Here is an 18654-nt window from a genome sequence, read left to right on the forward strand (position 1 = left end):
CATTTTAAAATTTGAAATCCGTAGGTAATATTAATATAAACTTCCCTATCTCTCGAAGACGTTATGAAAATATTTCCTTCAAGTGCTCAATACTAAATGTTTTCTTTGACTCAACTAAGTCGAAAAAGATAGGTTACTGAACTTAAAATATTAGATTCCTTTTTTTTATTTCTCTGAATTGACGTAAATTATACTTACCATTTCATTACATACCGCAGTGATAGGTAATTTTTGCAGTTCATTAGTGCCTACTATTATGTAGGTAAGTTTAAATAAATTATCTATTCGTTTAACGGCAACTGATTTAATTTGAAGAAGAGCACTTCCATTAAAATTAAAATACTCATTAACTTAAGTGACAGTCTACAACAGCGTTTCCCCCAACCTGTGGCACGCGAGTTGCTGGTTGGTGGTACACGAAAAATAATCAATAATGGCGGACACAAAAAATTAAAAAAATGATTTCTTTACCGATGTGTAGAGAAACGTTAGGTGTATATTTGGTACAAATTGCAATGTTCTAGAGGTAATAGTTAACGAAATATTGAAGGTTGAATTTTAGAAGTTTTCAAAATCCAACTTTCGAACGTATATATCTCTTTTCGTACGTATCAGATTTCAATGATTTCTGTCGAGAAATGTTACCTTTTAAGCAGCTTAAATTGCAATGTTCTAGAAATAACAGTTTATGAGATATTACAGATTGAATTTTTGACGTTTTCAAATTCGTTTGGAATTCCGTGAAATTTCATACGTTTATGTCTCTTTCCATATTTATCGGAATTCTATGATTTCTGTACCAAAATGTAGAGAAAAGTTGGGTGTTTTCTTGGTAGAAGTAGCAATGTACTAGAGATAATAGTTGACGAGATATTAAAGGTTGAATTTTAGAGGTTTTCAAAATCCTACAAATTTCGAACGTTTATATCTCTTTTCGTATTTATCACATTTCAATGATTTCTGCACCGAAATATAGAGAAATGTTAGCTGTATAAGTAGCATTAATTGCAATGTTCTAGTAATAACAGTTCATGAGATATTACTGAATAAATTTTTGACGTTTTCAAATCCGTTCTGAATTCAGTGAAATTTCAAACGTTTATATCATTTTTCATATTATTCAGAATTCTATGATTTCTGTACCGGAACTAGAGAAAAGATAGGTGTATAACTGGTACTTATTGCGATGTTCTGGAAAGCTTATGCTTCAAGGGTCATTCTGGAAGCTATTCAACTCAAACTGTCTGAGGCATTTTAGGGCAACAGTGCTGTTGTGGATGGTTTCAAGCACATTGGAAAGGTGAAAAAAGCATAAAAGTGGGTGCCTACGATTTGAATGACCAGCAAGCATTATCAAATTTACAAGTCCGCATTTCGCTATATATGTTCTAAGAAAAAGATATATTTTTGGATCGAAAAGGGACTTGTGATGAAATGTAGATCCGGGGAACGTTCAGGACAACGGTTAAACAAGGCTGAGTTTCTCAAACACTTCACCTAAATTGATGTCAAAAGAATAAATAGTTGTTGTATCTATGATGGTTGATGACAGGCGTCAATCCACTATATATTCTTGAAAAACATCATTTCCAAGTTTTATTGTTATTATTAACATTTATTGAAATTAACATACTGTACGCTAAACAAATGTCACATGATCAAAGAAGAGGCCTATCCTATTGCATGAACGCCACCCCCATATTTCACAACTCACTGGACAAAAACTGGATGAGAACCGAACGAATCGAAGTTCTGTCTCATACATCAGGCTCTCCAGACGTCTATAATAGGCCCTACTTAACCACTTAAATGTTTCGACCTTGTTAGAAAATCTGTCCCCTACGTGCGTCGTACAAATTAAGTGATGACGAATATATTCGTCAAACCCAGAGTATGTTTGATATGAAATTGGGTTGCAATGAAATGACTTTTATATTTTTTTTCGTTATTACTTCATGTACATTTATTCAACATACAGACTGGTATTTATGGAAATGAATCCCTGACCAGATGATAAAATACAAACAACTATGCAGGGAAATATCTTGGCAAGATAGAAGCCCACGACGCAATTTGGATGATCGCTAAATCTTGCACCCCCACATGAGCCAAAATAAAAAAACTCTGCCTCTTGAATAAGGTGAAAAGAGAACATAAGGATCCTCATCCCGTTTTTTATTACCAGTCGCGCCACTTACTATATAGTCTAGCCTAACAGAATATATTAAGTCATTATTGATTCAGTGATGACTAATAAAAGACAAGGATACATTTTCGAAGACTAATTCATTCTACATCTTCTATTTCTTCTTTTTATTTCGAGAATGCCTCAAAATATTCCAAACTTTTTGCAGTTACGAATATATGTAATTTGTAAAATTGCAAAAGTAACTGCCGATGGTCACTACTGAAAATGCATGACGAATATACTCGTCATTATACAAAATTTGACACTTTTTTTCATGACGAATATCTTCGTCATAAACAGTTTACTGTTTAATAGTTGTATACTTTTAATTCCTAACGCCCCCGGTGGGTTGTGCCAGTTGGCGGGGACGTGGCGCATCCTCCTGCCAGATGTCCGTCAGCCCTATTGGCATTTCTTACTGTAGGAACTAGAAACCATCCTCTGCGTAGTAATGTTCACGTTGGCAGCTTAGATGTAGTCTCCTTGTTTAGGTGTATTAGAAGGTGTTATTTATTAACATCTTTACTCCTATTTTTTATATATTGCACAACATGTACATACCTAATTGCAAAAAAGTGTCCAGCTTTCAAGAAAAATTAATTGCGTAAACTTTAGAAAGGTGAGAGTCCTGTAAATTTTTTACATCAGATTCTTTTATATCATACGTCAAACGAAACTTATGAAAATTAAAAACCTTACATTCTTTTCAAATTATTCAAATTTTGGAACTAGGCTAATTACAGTATCTCCTACTTCTAATTTCTATCATTAGATATCTTTATCTATAACTTTCCAGTTCCAACGCTACTTTTAATTAGTTTTAAATTTGGATTAACGTAACATGCATCTAATTATTTTCAGTATATTATCTTTGTTTGTTTTTTTAAACTAAATCTATCGATATAAGTTGAAGATAATCGACAGTTTTATTCAGAAAATCTTGTTATTTAACCTTTCACTAGTTTGCTGTTATATATAAAGAAAATCTTAATATAGTTGATTCAACTACTAAGGTGACATGTGCAAATGTGTACTTGTTGATGTATTACCCATCCTTGTTTTAAAATCTATTACAGACTTACCTCCAACCAAGAGATTAATGCTAAGCGTTAGCTTAAATTATATACGTGATTATACTTGAGATAAATAACATTCTAACTTTTATTCTTGATAGTAAAGAGTCCTTTGGAAAAATCTTATTAAGTACAAGATAAAAATGAGGCGAGGCGATAGAAGACCCCGTCATCTGGAGATGGGAGTGCTTCTTTTAATATCAGAAATTTTAAGTATAGGATATGATGTAATTCCTCCAATAACCTTATGTACCATTATCGGACAGGTAATTTTTTTTTTGCAACTTTTTTCACTGTGAAAGTGACGCATTTTTCAGCGTTTTAAATTTTACTACATTATTAATGTTAGTATTGAAAGCTTTTATAAATCAATCTTTCGACCCGAATCATAAAAAAGTAACACTAATTTGGAAAGACAGGAGAGCGCATATCTGGTTTTTTATATTTTTGTTCTAAATTGCAAAAATCTAATTCACTGGGCTCTTCTTTGGCAAATTAGATTTTAATTTTTTTTTTTTTTTAAAGCATCTCTTAGTAAAATTATTTTAATGTTCAGTTTTAATAAATTACTTATTTGTTTCCAGACTTTATTATACGTTGAAGCATTCGAGGTCCCGTGGAGTAAGCATGATGTTTGTATCAGTGCGAAAAAAGTTTGGTACGATAAAAACTATAAGACTTTGCTCCTTTCTACATTCGAACATGCCGATGATATGCATCTTTATTATAACATGATATCATTTTTATTAAAAGGGAGAACACTTGAACCTTTATACGGAAGTGCAAATTTTGCATTACTTCTCAGTATTCTTTGTTTAATGACATCAAGCATCTATGTTTCTTTGGGAGTATTGCTTTCAAATGTGTTGAACGATTCATCTCTTTTATATTCTTGTGCTATTGGATTTTCTGGTATTTTTTTAAGTTCGCTTTAATGTTTTTTTGTTTTATTGTTTAAAAACACAAAACTATGTAGGATTTAAATATTCCTTTAATGAAATTCTTTTAATATGTAATTAAAACTATGTAATTTTGTGCAGTTTTAATGTATTATTATGTACTTGTTTGTTTGCTTAGGAGTCATTTTCGCATTAAAAATCATAACCACCGACAATTCTTCAGGAAGTAGTGTAATAATGGGAATTAGAGTGCCGACCAAGTACGCTGCATGGGCAGAATTAATTGCTATCCATATTTTAGTTCCAAATGCATCATTTCTGGGGCATTTGGCTGGGATCATAGCTGGCGTTTTATACGTAAAAACTCCTCTGAAAAGAATTATTGATGGAGTTTGCACAACTATTACTGGTATAGCTGCATTATTTTATTGTTTAATTAATTATATCAACCGTAAGGCAATTGATATTCCTTTTTCTTTTTTCAGGAGTTCCAATTTATCTTCACTCTTATAGAAACAATTACTACTACAGTGGATACAGATGACCCTGAGAAATAATTATATATTTATTTATATTTGATAAATTTTCAGACTTCAAAAGATACATTTTGCACCTTTTTTGTGAAAATGTTGCATATAATGTTAAAATATTGCAGTGTCTTAAATAAATAGTCGTGTTATGTCTATTCAGCTTCAGCGCATTACTCTCAAATATTTATTTCTATTTAAAAATTAAATTTGGGCTAATTCATTAAGAGATTTGTTCATAGGGTAAACCATTTAAGTAAAGTTCACTTCTTCAAAGATATGAATAAGTCCCGATTTCAGATTTCTAGAGGATGTAGGCTTACCTATGAGTTAATATGATGTTTATAGCAATGAGAAATGGAGAGAATGATGTTGCTTATTGGTTGTCGTGTACTGTGATTCAAAAAAGTATAGGCAGTTGTTTGATTTTGTGCAAGGATCTCTGGGGGGGAAAAAAATAACTAAAATTAATTTATGAAACAAAACCTATTTTAATTGAACTACTTTTACTATGCTTAATTTCATAAATAAATAACTAAAACAATTTTTATGTTGAAACAATGAACTAAAAAACGTAAAAAAAAAAAATATGGGCAAAAAATGTTTACAATTTTAAACATAATCACAATCATTTGAAAATTTATACGTTTATATTTTGTTTGCATACCCTTTATTAAAGCCTGCAGCCTTCTTTGCATTGACGATACAAGGACTATCGTTGTTTCAGGTGTCATTTTCTGCCATTCTTGAAGAAGAATCCTTTTTAATTCATTTTTTGAGGTAATCTTTTGTTTATGTACAGTTGATCCAAGTATTTTCCATAAATTTTCTATCAGATTCATATCCGGCGATTGTGGAGAGTTGTTTTAAGCTGGCGATGTGTAATATAAATTGCCATTCATCTGTTTTCCTTGCTCTACGATTGGGGTCATTGCCTTGCTGGAAGAGGAATGTCTTTTCTAGTCCCACCTTCTGTGCACTTTGTTTCAACTTTTGACGCAATATATTCATAATTTCATCTATAAATACCAAGTGTACGACTCCATTTGCCGCCATACAACCTCAAATAAAGACGCTTCCTGCACTATGTTTCACAGTTGGTATTGAGTTCCTCAACTCTGCTTAGTTAAAGAATTAGTTTTCCTCCATACCTATCGGTTACCATCTGACCCAAAAATAATAAATTTGAAAACATCAGTGTAAATAACGTTGTTCCAAAATTCATCTGATTTGTTAAAGTACTCTTTAGCAGACTTGAGACGTTTCCCCTATTTATCTGTGATATGAAAAGGTTTTCTTCGGGCTACTCTTCCAAAATATCGTTGTTCATTTAAAACATTTCTCGACTGTTTGAACACTGAATGACTTGCTAAAATTTGCAACCATGTAATTCTAGGTACTTTGGTTTATAAAGCTGTTTTAGTTTATGAATGTTTTTGGTTTAAACGCAAATTGACGAGGTAGTATTTGAGTCGTGTTTTGGAAGTCGTTTTTTCAGCAGTTAAAAGAAAGTAAGAGACTGATATTTACGATCATATTTCGGATTTCGTATATAATGAAATGTGGTAATCACTACATTTTTCCAACTTTTGATTTGTTCCTAATGGAAACTTGTATTAAAACTTATATTAGTTATGTACTACCGTGGTATATGCTTTAAAAGTATTCGGGTTAGATTATCTTCTGCAAATTTATTGTTGGGAGAATGATTTGATTAATCAAGAGATTTAAGCAGAATTAGTTAATGAGGTAGGGAGCAATGCTGAAAAGGGGAATGATGTAGTTCGTTATTGTTGTGGTCGTGAGTGTCTTCGTCCGTACGATTAGACCGTATGGATTTGTTTTCGAAATTTTGGGCATTTTTAATTAGCTACTACAGATTGCAAACGGCGCAAATGCACTTTAGTTAGTGCAGACAGACATTCAAGTAAGTCTTTAAATAGAACTATACATCTCTGTTAGTACTAGCTAGGTATGCGTGATCCATTTGACCGATAAGTTTGGTCTTGTACTTTTGCTTTATTGTACTTTGCCAATCAGAACTATAAATGAAATGTTCGAAAGATAAACTTCCGCCGTTATACTTTTACACAGTCTATTTAGTGATGTCAGAATGTTTATCCAAGTTTTGGTATGGTGTCCTCTGCCGTTGCCAGTATTTTAGTCTAATAAGAAAAGGTTCTATTTAAAATTAAGACTCCACCACTGGCTAACCACCCCGCCCTGAGTCTAACAAGTTGGTCGGTGAAACAGAAAAGAAGAGTAAACGATAGTCTTTTAGTGGTCTTTGATTGAAGAGTGAGAGGCTTCTTAAAGCGACCTAAAGGAGCTACTGTGGCATCCATAACTTTACATAGCATAACAACGGCTTTGAATATATTTTGTAAACTACCTCTTCAGATTCTTAGTATTAGGGTTGTACACTGAGATAGCGTAAGGGCATGTGACATCCCTTAGCAGATCCTGTATAAGTTTTGATTATAGAGTTAATGGCCAAAATTGAATATTCCAATAAAAATTAAATATTCATCTTTTTAATGTAATGTATATATAAAATCTTCCAATAAGTTCAAAAATATGAATACCAGATATGATATATGTATATATATATAAACTTACGTCACTAAATATCATTCTTGTTAGAAGAAAAAGTGTAATAAAATATTTAAAAAATAGTTATGAACAATTATTTGGATTTAGTAATTAAATATTGCTTTTAGTCTCATTACCAAAATATTTTGGTACCCAGAAATCATTTATATTAATTCCAATAATTTATACCATAAAACAAACTAATATACTATTAAAGCAAAAACAATTGGTTGAATCTAAAGGCATTTTTAATAAGATAAATTACCTACTTTGAATACGATTGAGTAACTTGAATGATTACAATTTTCTTTTTTTAATATAATAAAGAATATATACTTTTTTCATTACGTTGCATGTTATTAATTGAAAACTATGATAAATATATAGATATTTTAAATATGCAATTCGTTTTATTGAAATTTCATTATGTTTTCTTAGTGCCTGATTTCAAACTGGACTAAGTAGGCTTTCATTTAAGCAAAAATGTATGCTATTATTCTTATAAATATTTAAGCTTATTGATATATATAATTCAAATAGGAATCTTAGTGATTCTCAATATATTAAAAATGTAAATATATTTCATTACTTTTGCCCTACCATTTCATTATTATCAAATAGAATGTAGAGTAACTATTTGCCATCTTTAGCAAAGTTGAATCCGACCAAATTTATAGAAATATCAGTACAATTTATAGAAATATTCTTATCTTCGGAAGACGGCTATTCATTATAATTTTTTGAAATAAAAATACTTTTTCAAAAATTGTAAAGTGGTCAATTTACTAGCGTAATTATTAAATATAATTTGAAGAAAATAGCAAAAATAAATTTTCCTAATGAGCACTGGTTCTTCTACCTCAATTTCAACCAAAATATCCATTCATGCGCGTATTTTATCTTATTTTTTTCACTACTGGTCAGTACATAATCACGCTCCTCCCTCCTTTTTTTAATCTTCGATCGTGGTTGAAACTTGCCAAGAGCTTCCAGTAAAAAATAATCAGTAATGGATTCATATTTTTTGAATCAAGGTAAAATTATTGTTTAAATTTTCTATCCAGAGATCTTTTTAATGAAGGATAATTATTTTCACTCTCCAAAAATAAGTGAAATCACATGCCTGCGTGAAACTCATCCCAATAATGAGTTTTAGAATTGTATTGTTACTTCACTGCTCTTAATTTTGCATCAATAAACTTGTTACCTTTCATTCCTAAACTTTCATCATTACTGACATGATGCCACAAACTGACCAAAATAAAATTCTAGTGTAAATTGAGCTTAAAGAAAAAACATTTCATCAACCGAGAGAAAAATAAAATAAAGAATTAGGTATACAATCAAATTCTTATAATTACCTAATAAGTCAATCAACCTACATGATTAAATCATGAAGCATTTTAATAATATTAAAAAATTACCATTAATATAACAAAAATTATTTGCCCTAAATAAACGTACATTTTAATAACCCTTTTTGTGATTCATTATTCAATAAAATAGTCTCAACAAAAGTATTTCAGAATAATTATTCCTGAATGAAATGAGGCACTAATTAATTATTAATTAGAGTAAATAAGCAAAAAATATTGTTGACAGTCATATTAAAAAGGCCTTATCCTAATTTACATAAAGAATGTACTCAGGTTGATTAATGAAGATGTCTTTTCATAATATTAAAAAAAAAAGAATACATTCTCCGAATTTACAAAATTGTTATTGTTTATAGAAATTATACATACATATGTTAGGCAAATTAACTACTTTTTTTTAAAGAAACAAATTTACGTACCATAGAGCTTTGTCAACCGTCAAAGTTTAGTGTAAATGACTTCTACATAACAGTGTTAAGTAATTAAGTACATATCTTACAAATTTATGCTTCTTTCGTTTGGTCCCAGGGGCAGCTCTATATTTGATATGGTATTTTGTAAGAATCACATATTCCCAATACTTTAAAAAAAAAAAAAATTGAATGCGATAGATGTTAGAAATATCTACAGGATTTTAAAGAAGAAAGTATATGTATGTCTTAAACAATATGATAAACCAAGGATCTGAATGATTAATGGTGAAATAAATGTCCATATTAAAACATTAAATGAAGAATGAACTGCACTCATAAAACATAAATAAATATCAGTTACCTCATTTGTTGCGATAATAAATAAAATATTTTTAAATCAGAATACAATTGGTCAAGAGATGAACAATTTTAGAGTTTCTTATACTAATAGATTGGAAAAAAAAGAATAATAATTTACTATTAATTTTGGCCAGCTGATGTTAAAAATGGTTTTAAAAGTTTTAAGGCAGTAGTAAGTCAAGGGGAAGGTGACCCAAAATAACATCAATCACTGTTGTATTTTGTCTTATTTTGAGTCATTTTCCTTTGTATAATTAGATGATATAAATACACGTCACAACAGTCTACAAAATGTTATCATTGCCTACTTGTCTGCATTTCTTTATTAAGTCTGCTTACAACATAGGCATTAGCTCATAGAGCAACAAAGATATACCACATAATATCAACATAAATATCATAAATGACATGTAAATTGGTCTATTCTCTTACAAACAAGTCAGCAATGATGGAAATATAAATTTAATATTAATAAACAATGATTTCTTTTTAAAAATCAGATACTGTTAAGCTTTATTATTTACAATAACAAAAAAAAGCAAAGCAAATTTGCGATCTTATCCATAAATGCAAATTTCGATTTCATAATGATTTTAATCAATTCGCTTTAAAAGACGTCAGAAATGGTTTAAAATGAACTTACTACAAGTTTCCTGTTTTCGGCAATTAAATTAATATACTTAAGGATTATCTGATTTGGTTCTCCACAAAGTTTGCTGACTGATGATTTTTAAAATTCACGTGCTTTATTTATTAAACTGTAACCTTAAATTTATGTATGTGTAAATAAGTGTACGTGTAAATACACTAAGAGTACTCTTCGTTTTCATTTTTCTTTAAAATTCCAGAAATGAAAATTTTTAAATCTTTGTATATTACACTTCATTTTCATTTCAGTGACTGCTAATAAAATAAAGTTTTAGTACGAGTTGAGTTATATATGTATAGTTTTGTTAACAATTACTTTGGCCAAGTGTTTAAGGGTATGTATGGATCCATGAATGTTTGCGGCAACAGCAAAATTCACTGTTCTAGTTAATATCCATATTGAATTATATTTGTATTTCTTTAAAATTTAAAAACGCAAAAATTGAAGAAACTAAACTAACTAAATTTTATCGGTAAAAAATGTAGGCTTTGATTATCTGAACTTCTCTCTTAAAAATAAGAGTATAAATTACATTTATTACACAAGAGTTTTTACAGTGCATAGAATTTCAGTCGAAAAAGATTATACTTAATGAACGTATTTACATAGCGCAGAAAATAAAAATTAGATTTTGTTTTCGTAGGAGCTTCTTACAGCTCACTGTCCGGGATGGACAGTGTTGTCTGTAACGAGAGAACACTGTCCGGAGGCCGGCAGTGCACAGATAAAAGCTCCGGGCGCCAATAACCCGTGATCTTGACGCGCCTTAAATCATTTAAAAATAAATAAATAAAAAGTAGTCAGAAGAGGGCATCTTCATATTATTAAGTGGGATTTGCAAAAGAATGCACCAGAATTGTAGTACAATATGCCAAAAATTGTTTTTTTGAGTTTTGGTTCAATTAGTCAATCAAAATTCGTGATTACAACAAATGTAAAACCATGGACAAATTACTCTATGTAAAGTTACAGATTTCAGATTTTTTCATATTATTTTAATACGTTCTTTACTAAGTTCTCAACTAAGTTATATTTGTCACTTGTTCGTAAAACGCGGTATACTCCGGGCGTTCAGTATTGGTAATTTTATTGTGAGGCACCACAAGTTAATTTCAAAAAACGCTTTATCTAGAAACCTGTAGTAAGAAAGTAAATATTTTAATTATCAGATTTCTAATTTTTTAAATTTACTAGTTGTTCCAAAGCAATTTAGATATATACCATTTTTTATTGATATTAAAAAAAAATGATTGGATCTAAATTAAGATCTGAAAACTTACTGAATCTAGATTGAATTAACTACAATTTATAAATAAATGATTTGAAAAACACTAAAAATTTGCCATTAAACTACAAGAATATTAAAGACTAAAATAAATAATATCTCTAATATATTCAATTAAATATACATATGTATATTCATATTCACGGTATATTTTTGTATCGCGTATAATAAAATAAAAGAAAAATTGATCGAAAAATAAACAAAACAAGTCAGTTCATAATTTGGCCGTTAGCTTTAGTATGAATTTCCAAATATTAATAATTAATATCACAGATAATTTTAAATACTTCCAAAGATTGTCTTATTTACTTGGTCAACAACAATGTAATAAAGGCCAAAGAGAGTGGTGATAATACACATCGAAATATTCAACATATATCTGTAAGTGTTAATGTTCCAAGATTATTTTTATAGCGTGAAAGAAATTATTATACTTTCTGTAAAGCTATTTTATCAATCAGATTCGATTTTTATTTTTTTTATGAATCTATGACATATTCATTCAATACATAAAAATCAAATTCAAGTTTATTCCATAATCAAGATGACTGAGATAAAACATTTTTTTAAATACTTCAATACTTTTTTTAAAACAATAGTAAGAGACTAAAGATTAAAAAAATAGTTGAGGTTGAAATTATGACTTATTTCCGTGATAATCTAAGATATTGTGCTAGTTTTGCTTACGTTTAGTTGCTGCTGGTTTGTATGGATTCCCAGTTGTGCAAACAGTCTGGCTATTAAACAGATTATAAGTGCTATTTATTACAAATTAATAAATTAAAATGAAATCATAATCAGGATCTAAGCTATGTATTAAGCAAACATTAAAACAAGTGCTATAAGCCGTCCTAAAAGAAAGAACCGTCCAGTAAACAACTTTTCTCAAAATTGGTATTTTTATCTCTTACTAAATAGGTTTGTGGAACTCATATATTACACAAAAAAAATTAAACTTATCAGAAAACGTCTTCCAAAGCGTTCAAAATGCATGTAACAAACATAGTAAAACTTTCATATAAAACTACAAATTACTAAACATCTCGGCACAATAGCAAAGAAAAGAATGTGAAAAAACGTTTATATTATGTTCCTTATGTACAGGTAATTTTAAGAATGATCTTTATGGTGGTAATCTGCCCGGTTTGAATCTTTGAGAAGAGGAGAAAGTATCAAACTTGCAACATTTATTACCAAATTATCCTATAAAATGTTTGCGAATCTGCATTTAAAGTAAATGTATTTCCTTCTATACATACATTTATTAATTTTTTTACTAATTAAAAATATCATGGTTTGAACTCAATATATGATAGAAACATCTGTTGTACTATAAAAGATAAGCGAGAAGAACTCTGTTGATTATAGTTAATGTAGGTAACTATGCAAATATGGCATAATTGAACCTTAAAAATATTGACTAAATTCTATAGTAAAGCAACAATATAAGATTAAATTATTAATTGCTGCATCGGAAAAATACTTATTTTACACTAAAAAAACACAATTGATAAAAAAATAATTTTTTAAAAAATAGAACAAGAATTCTACTAACCTTATTCATTACTGACATTAGATAAATCATTTACAGCATGTAACAAACGTTTAACGTGCCCAACTTTCGAGATACCTAAATCTTTCAGATCTCTTCTCGTTAATGTCACAACTTCACGCCCTCTAATATCATGCTGGGCAAATATATCTGCATATTCTCCAAGATGGATTGAATCCAACCAAGCTCCAACCTAAAACAAGTATATTAATAATATGGCTGACCTAAACTCATTTTCAACATTAATAATTTTCACATCACCATCACTTATACTTGAGAGAATTACAAGCTTATGCAAGCAACAGTGGTTTTAACAGAATAATGGAATTAATTCATGCCTACAAAACTGTGGAAAGTATCGAGTTTTAATGTCATATCTGTTTGATTTCATTTGAAGATTTAAAAAGAGCAGGGATGAATTTAGTAGGAAAAATCATACTCATTAATGACTAATAGTGTCATGAATACTTACTATCATTAAATGCAGATAGCGAATAACGTATTCAGCAACATGGTTTTTTCTTTTTCTTTTTAATAAAGTGTTAGTTCGTGATCAAATAGAAAGAAAAAAAAATAAGACACCAATTTTCACTCTAAGCGATCACCTAGCATATCCAAACACATACAATGAATTGTGGATGAGCATGCAAGGATGTTCGGAAAAAATATATGGATTGATGGAACACCAATGTAATGTGTTCTTTCCTAGTTGTCTCGAAAAAACCTCTAAAGAATCTGCTGTTCTTTGATACAGGATACAGGATTCTTTGATACTTTGGGATTTCTTTAGAGATTGTACGCGATTATTAGGTTGAAGGGGTATTCCCTCATACAATATTGGTCAGTAGTTGACATTTTACAAATACATACATAATTTTACAGCATATCTCACCGCAATAGTACTCACACCACATTCCTCTCATTTTTTATTTTCCAAAGACGTCAACAATTAAGATCAAATTGCTATCATAATTTTTGCTTTCGTATGGGTGTACTTTGTTTAGAGTGGTAATGGTCCCTCTGGTATTTTATTTTCACACTTTTGGATAACTTCAAGCAGTTGATTGTAATGATTGAAGTTTTAATTGTTCCTTAATTTAATATGGATCGTGGGTATATATTGTAGTAACTGGATAAACCCACCAAAAATAAATGGTCACTTTTTTCAAAATAATGTATCAATATGCTTCTAATAAAGTGCGACATAGTTATGGGAGCACAGATTTCCTACTAATTGCTATATTCTTTACATTCTCATTTTTTTTAACTTAATATTTACCTCATCTACGCCCCATTGTTTTACTTCCCCAGATATTCCTTTTGGGCTGTCTGCTTTTTCAGGTTTATCTCGACGAAATTTTAACCATGACAATTTACCACTTTTTCCTTTCCTGTCCTGTTAGGAGAAATTTGGTAAAATAAAATTAGAGTATCTACTTATAAGAGGTCGACAGTGATCATGTCAAAGAAATCACTGATTTGTTAAAGCTCTTTTTTTTTAAAAAAAATATGTATATATTATTAAATATGTATGTATATAAATAATTAAAAAGTTGATTTTTTAAAATTTATTCAAATCAATTTTGAAAATAAATATACTTAGAAATAATATTCACAAAATCGATAAATTTTAATCACAACTTCAATAAACACATAAAATGTGTTAAAAAAAGTCTAATATCAAAGAAGGTTCAGTAAATGTTTTTGTACATTTATCAACCAAGAATCAAATAACCAAAGTTTATATAAAGTTTAATTATAAAAGGTGTAAAAAAAAGAATTCAAAAACATTCAATACTTTTAAAATTTATGAATTATATTTCAGATAAAACAATCTGAAGAGCACGTTTCATGGGGCTGTAACTTAATAAAGTGATTTGGCCTTCTTTTAAACAAATTAGTATTTTATTAAAATATAATAAACACTACTCCTGAATGTATTGCGGAAGAATGCATTTTCTAGCAGAAAACTTGAAATTAGACCGGTGAGAGAATTAAAAATTCCCATTATAAGGTTTTAATTTGAATAATTAAATGAATCAAAGTTCATTATTATATAAAAACAAAGTTAATTAAGTTTAAAGAACAGTCTATTAAAATCTTACCTGTTCTGATGCAAACTGAAAATAAACCAAACTTTGCCCATTATCTGGAAAATGACATTTACGCAGTTCTAGTTCCAACATCGAAAGAGCAATATTTAAATGGCTTTCTGCTGCTGGTTCCAACTGCTAAAAAAAAATGACCTGTGTGGTTATCTGTTACAAAAGACATAAACGAATATTTAAACTTGAATGTGCATTTCGCCTTCAAATAATTTTGATTCAGAATCATAAGTGCAAGTTTACAAATACTGCCAGATGGTATCAAACGTTCATTTGGTACTTAGATTTGGACTGAAAATTATACATTGCCACATTACATGAATGAAAGATTACTTTCTTAATGTGACTTCATTCAAATCTATAAAGCCTTAGACAAACAGCATAACTGTCATCCTCGAAGAGATATCTTTGTGTTTATGTATAAATTCCAACATCATCCCCGCTCGCTCGAAAAATCCTTATAAATGCACCCAAACCTGCGATAAGTCTTTATTTCTTTGATTCCATCTGAAGTTCTTCGGGTTTTCCGTTGAGTTATGTCCTATCAGCATTTGGTGGGCAAAGAGAGGAGTTGTTAAGAAGGTTGCAGAAACAGAACTAGGTGAAGGTGTCTCCTGGAATTGGAGTTCAAATTTCACATCATATCTGTAATAGAGTATGAAGAAGGAAACTGACAACGACTTCCCCTAGACAAATTGTAAAAAGTTAGATCAGATATAAAACTAAGCACTGAGATTCATTACAGATCTCTCTACTCTAGCAATGGAAATGCGGACTGAAATAGAACCTTAGCTTCTATTGTTCTGTCAGCAGTAATTTTTAATAAGGTACATCAATCCTTGGCAAATTTTATAATTTTTACAATTGAAAATTTTACAATGAGCGTTCTCTATTAAAGAACTCTGCACAGGATAGAATGCTGTAGAGGCTTTTGAGGAAGGAAATATAAAGAAAGTAAGCTGATTCCGAAACCGCGTGAGAGTCCAGTCCAGTGAATTAATTTCTAACCTGAAGTTTTATTAATTTGTTTACAAACTTTTACAAATTAAATTGTTTCAAAGCGAAATTGTTCGCTTTGTAGAAAGCACAGTCCTCATGAATTTGTTCTTCAAGCTGTACTTCTTTCTTGCGATATGTACCCTAAAGTGCTGCCAATATATATGATCACCTAAAAAAAACTCTTCCTACAAAAAAAAAAATCTTGATTTTCTCTACAAACAAGATCAAAGATCATCAAGAACCAGCAAACGAATTACTTTAATTTCATTCTCATTCAATTTTTATTTAATCACTTCGGTAGGTTGGCATTTAACATTGATGTAATCTGTTAACTTAAGACATCATTTTAGCGCACACAGAGAATAAAATTACGTTGATAAAAGTTAATTCACAAATTACGTACCATAATTTTTGCATTTTCTTTTAATAGAGTATATGTTTCATCATGAAGCTCTCTTGCACTGTGTACAAGCAATGTTAAAAGTTGCCGAAGTTCTGGCTGAAAAAAATAGGTATACAAATAAAACTTACTGCTTAAAAACCTATTCAAAAGAAATTCAAGAAGGGGAAATAAGAGAATTAAAGATGAAAAAGTACATAACTGGAAAGAATTATTACCTCTTGCTGAACTTTGCCACAGAGATTAATCTTTTCTAGATTACTTGAAGATCTATTTGCTAATTCATATAGATCTGAACCCAGTGGATGTTTAATCAACTCTTTCACACATCTAAAATTGAAAATAATATAATATGGAGATAATAAATACAACAATAACTGACCGAGTTTGAGCGAACTTGTAAGCTTACTTCACAAGATTGTTGGTTGCTTCCACAAATGGTATTGCTATTTGAATTTCTTGTTGTGACAAAGAGTGAGATAACTGAGACCTAGACTTTCCCATTCTCTGTTTTTCTTGCCATGACCGCAAACTCATTTCTAGTGCCTACAAATAAGAAGCTTCATTTTTTAAAAATACATCTTTACGATTTTTGGCTATAGATTCCATAAAAATTCATAACGTGCAGTTGATTAAAAATCGACACAGAACAAATTTTTTGCCTACAGATTATTAGTATCGACTGATCGTTTAATACGTCTGAGTAACCTAAGTTAAGCGTAAAAAAACAGAGGATAAAATCTTTGGAACAGGCAATATACTATTCTAATATACTATTCACTTTTTTAACATTCGTTTTCTGGATTAGAAGTGATAAGTTTGACTAAATTTACAAAATTAAAACAATGTTTTTTGAATGAAAGGTGGATGTTTTAAGGTGATAGAGGCTGGAGCTGACCATTTAGGACGAAATGAACACCTTCTCTCTCTTTACAATTAGACAGGTGGCCTCAGATTTTATTCTACAACATTGACTCCTACAAATCTGGAAATTTACATCTAAATTCTTCATGGGCTGAGAAATAATGTGCTGCGCATGTTTCATGCATCTGTTCCAATTGCTTTTTAATTACATTGTTAATTGTAATTAATTGTTTTAATAATAATAATAATAATACTAACTCTATTTCGAGATAACATTCTCATTTTATTCTTGTGTATTATTCTAATCATTCCAGGAGGTTGTATCCATGCTTCACCGTCAACTTGTATAGGCACTCCTTCTTCTCCTTTATAAAATAGAGAATTAGTAATTCTTAAAAAAATAAAATAAAGTAACTTTCTATAAATTACATTTTAAAATAAAATTTTAGTTTTTGAGTAAAAATTTTAATTTGTTTAATTCAAATAAAGAAAACAAAATTACCAATAATATTTATTTGAACTGTGCGACACTGAGCTATCCTGTGATGCTGAAGATTAATAAGACGAGAAGCTGCCATCTGCATAGAACCAAACACAGCAACTACTTCCAATATTTGATCATCCATACTAGGAGCCAGAAATACTTCACCTTCTTTAGTCCCTCCCCAGAAATTTGTACCGCCCATGAAACTGTAAAGTCAGATTATTAAGGAGAAATTAGCAGTGAATTAAATGTACGGTTACTCAGATTGTCACAATTTAAGTAATTACATTTGAAACCTAGAATTCGTAATAAAAAAAAAAAAAAAAATACTTGAATTCAATATTAACATGTGATACAGTTAGAGAATTGTGATGTCCCAGCTTTCTCAGAACGTCAATTAGTATACCCGAGAAGTTTTAAACTAAAGAGAAAGTCTTAACATACGTTGTAATGTCCAGATTCCTTTTACTTTTTGGGCGGACTTTACCCTGCAGATCAGGGGACGAAGGTATAGAAAACATATTTGACTAAATTAATTTTTTTGTATATTATATTTAAAAAAAAACAAAAAAACATTAAACAGTGAAATAGTTGACTTAGAACATAACAGAAATCGAACCGTGAAACAATTCACTTAGTTTTGTGGTAATCTCGTCTCAAAGCTCAGACATAATGGTTAATCAGGATACTCGTACTGATATTCTCCTAATCGGAATTAGGTTGGAAATTTTAATTCCATAAATATTATGAAAAAGTTATAAGCATACAAATGTAACGCATTTTATGGGAGAAGGTATCATCATCCGTCATACTAAGATTAAAGTCATGCTTTTTAAATAAAGTTTCCTAGAGAAATGTTATCAGTTCGGAAGTCCCGGGTTCAATCCC

General features: G+C 29.9%; 2 protein-coding genes across 8 annotated transcripts in view; one reads left to right on the forward strand and one right to left on the reverse strand.

Moving 5' to 3' along the window:
• Positions 1-3076: 3076 nt before the first annotated feature.
• LOC141453366 (rhomboid-related protein 4-like) lies at positions 3077-4845 on the forward strand. The gene is made up of 4 exons (XM_074126507.1): positions 3077-3527; positions 3846-4173; positions 4339-4569; positions 4646-4845. Exons 1-4 carry the CDS (start codon positions 3405-3407, stop codon positions 4702-4704), a joined length of 741 nt encoding a protein of 246 aa, XP_073982608.1. The 5' UTR covers positions 3077-3404; the 3' UTR covers positions 4705-4845.
• Positions 4338-18654, reverse strand: part of LOC141453359 (diacylglycerol kinase eta) — a 43329-nt gene continuing 29012 nt past the window's right edge. For 3 of the 7 annotated variants that reach the window (XM_074126475.1, XM_074126472.1, XM_074126477.1), the window contains 9 exons: positions 17785-17972; positions 17541-17647; positions 16828-16964; positions 16637-16748; positions 16422-16517; positions 15020-15145; positions 14194-14310; positions 12918-13107; positions 11873-12099 (listed from right to left, as the gene is read on the reverse strand). In XM_074126475.1, coding sequence (XP_073982576.1) covers positions 12919-13107; positions 14194-14310; positions 15020-15145; positions 16422-16517; positions 16637-16748; positions 16828-16964; positions 17541-17647; positions 17785-17972 — 1072 coding nt within the window. In that variant the 3' untranslated portion in view covers positions 11873-12099; position 12918. Of the gene's footprint in view, positions 11214-11872; positions 12100-12917; positions 13108-14193; positions 14311-15019; positions 15146-16421; positions 16518-16636; positions 16749-16827; positions 16965-17540; positions 17648-17784; positions 17973-18654 lie in introns of those variants that run through there. The other 4 variants (XR_012457964.1, XR_012457963.1, XM_074126473.1 and 1 more) reach the window with 4 other exon arrangements.

Source organism: Rhodnius prolixus, unplaced genomic scaffold, assembly GCF_049639745.1.
Source record: "Rhodnius prolixus isolate KJV_2025 unplaced genomic scaffold, Rpr scaffold_3, whole genome shotgun sequence".
In the NCBI taxonomy this organism is placed as follows: Eukaryota; Metazoa; Arthropoda; class Insecta; order Hemiptera; family Reduviidae; genus Rhodnius; species Rhodnius prolixus.

What these genes read in the sequence shown, in the direction of transcription:
- LOC141453366 (XM_074126507.1), top strand. Translation starts at nt 3,405, where the DNA reads ATGAGGCGAGGCGATAGAAGACCCCGTCATCTGGAGATGGGAGTGCTT. An exon ending in TATGTACCATTATCGGACAG is followed by an intron (nt 3,528 to 3,845) that starts GTAATTTTTTTT and finishes ATTTGTTTCCAG; the next exon opens with ACTTTATTATACGTTGAAGC. An exon ending in AGTTTGCACAACTATTACTG is followed by an intron (nt 4,570 to 4,645) that starts GTATAGCTGCAT and finishes TTCTTTTTTCAG; the next exon opens with GAGTTCCAATTTATCTTCAC.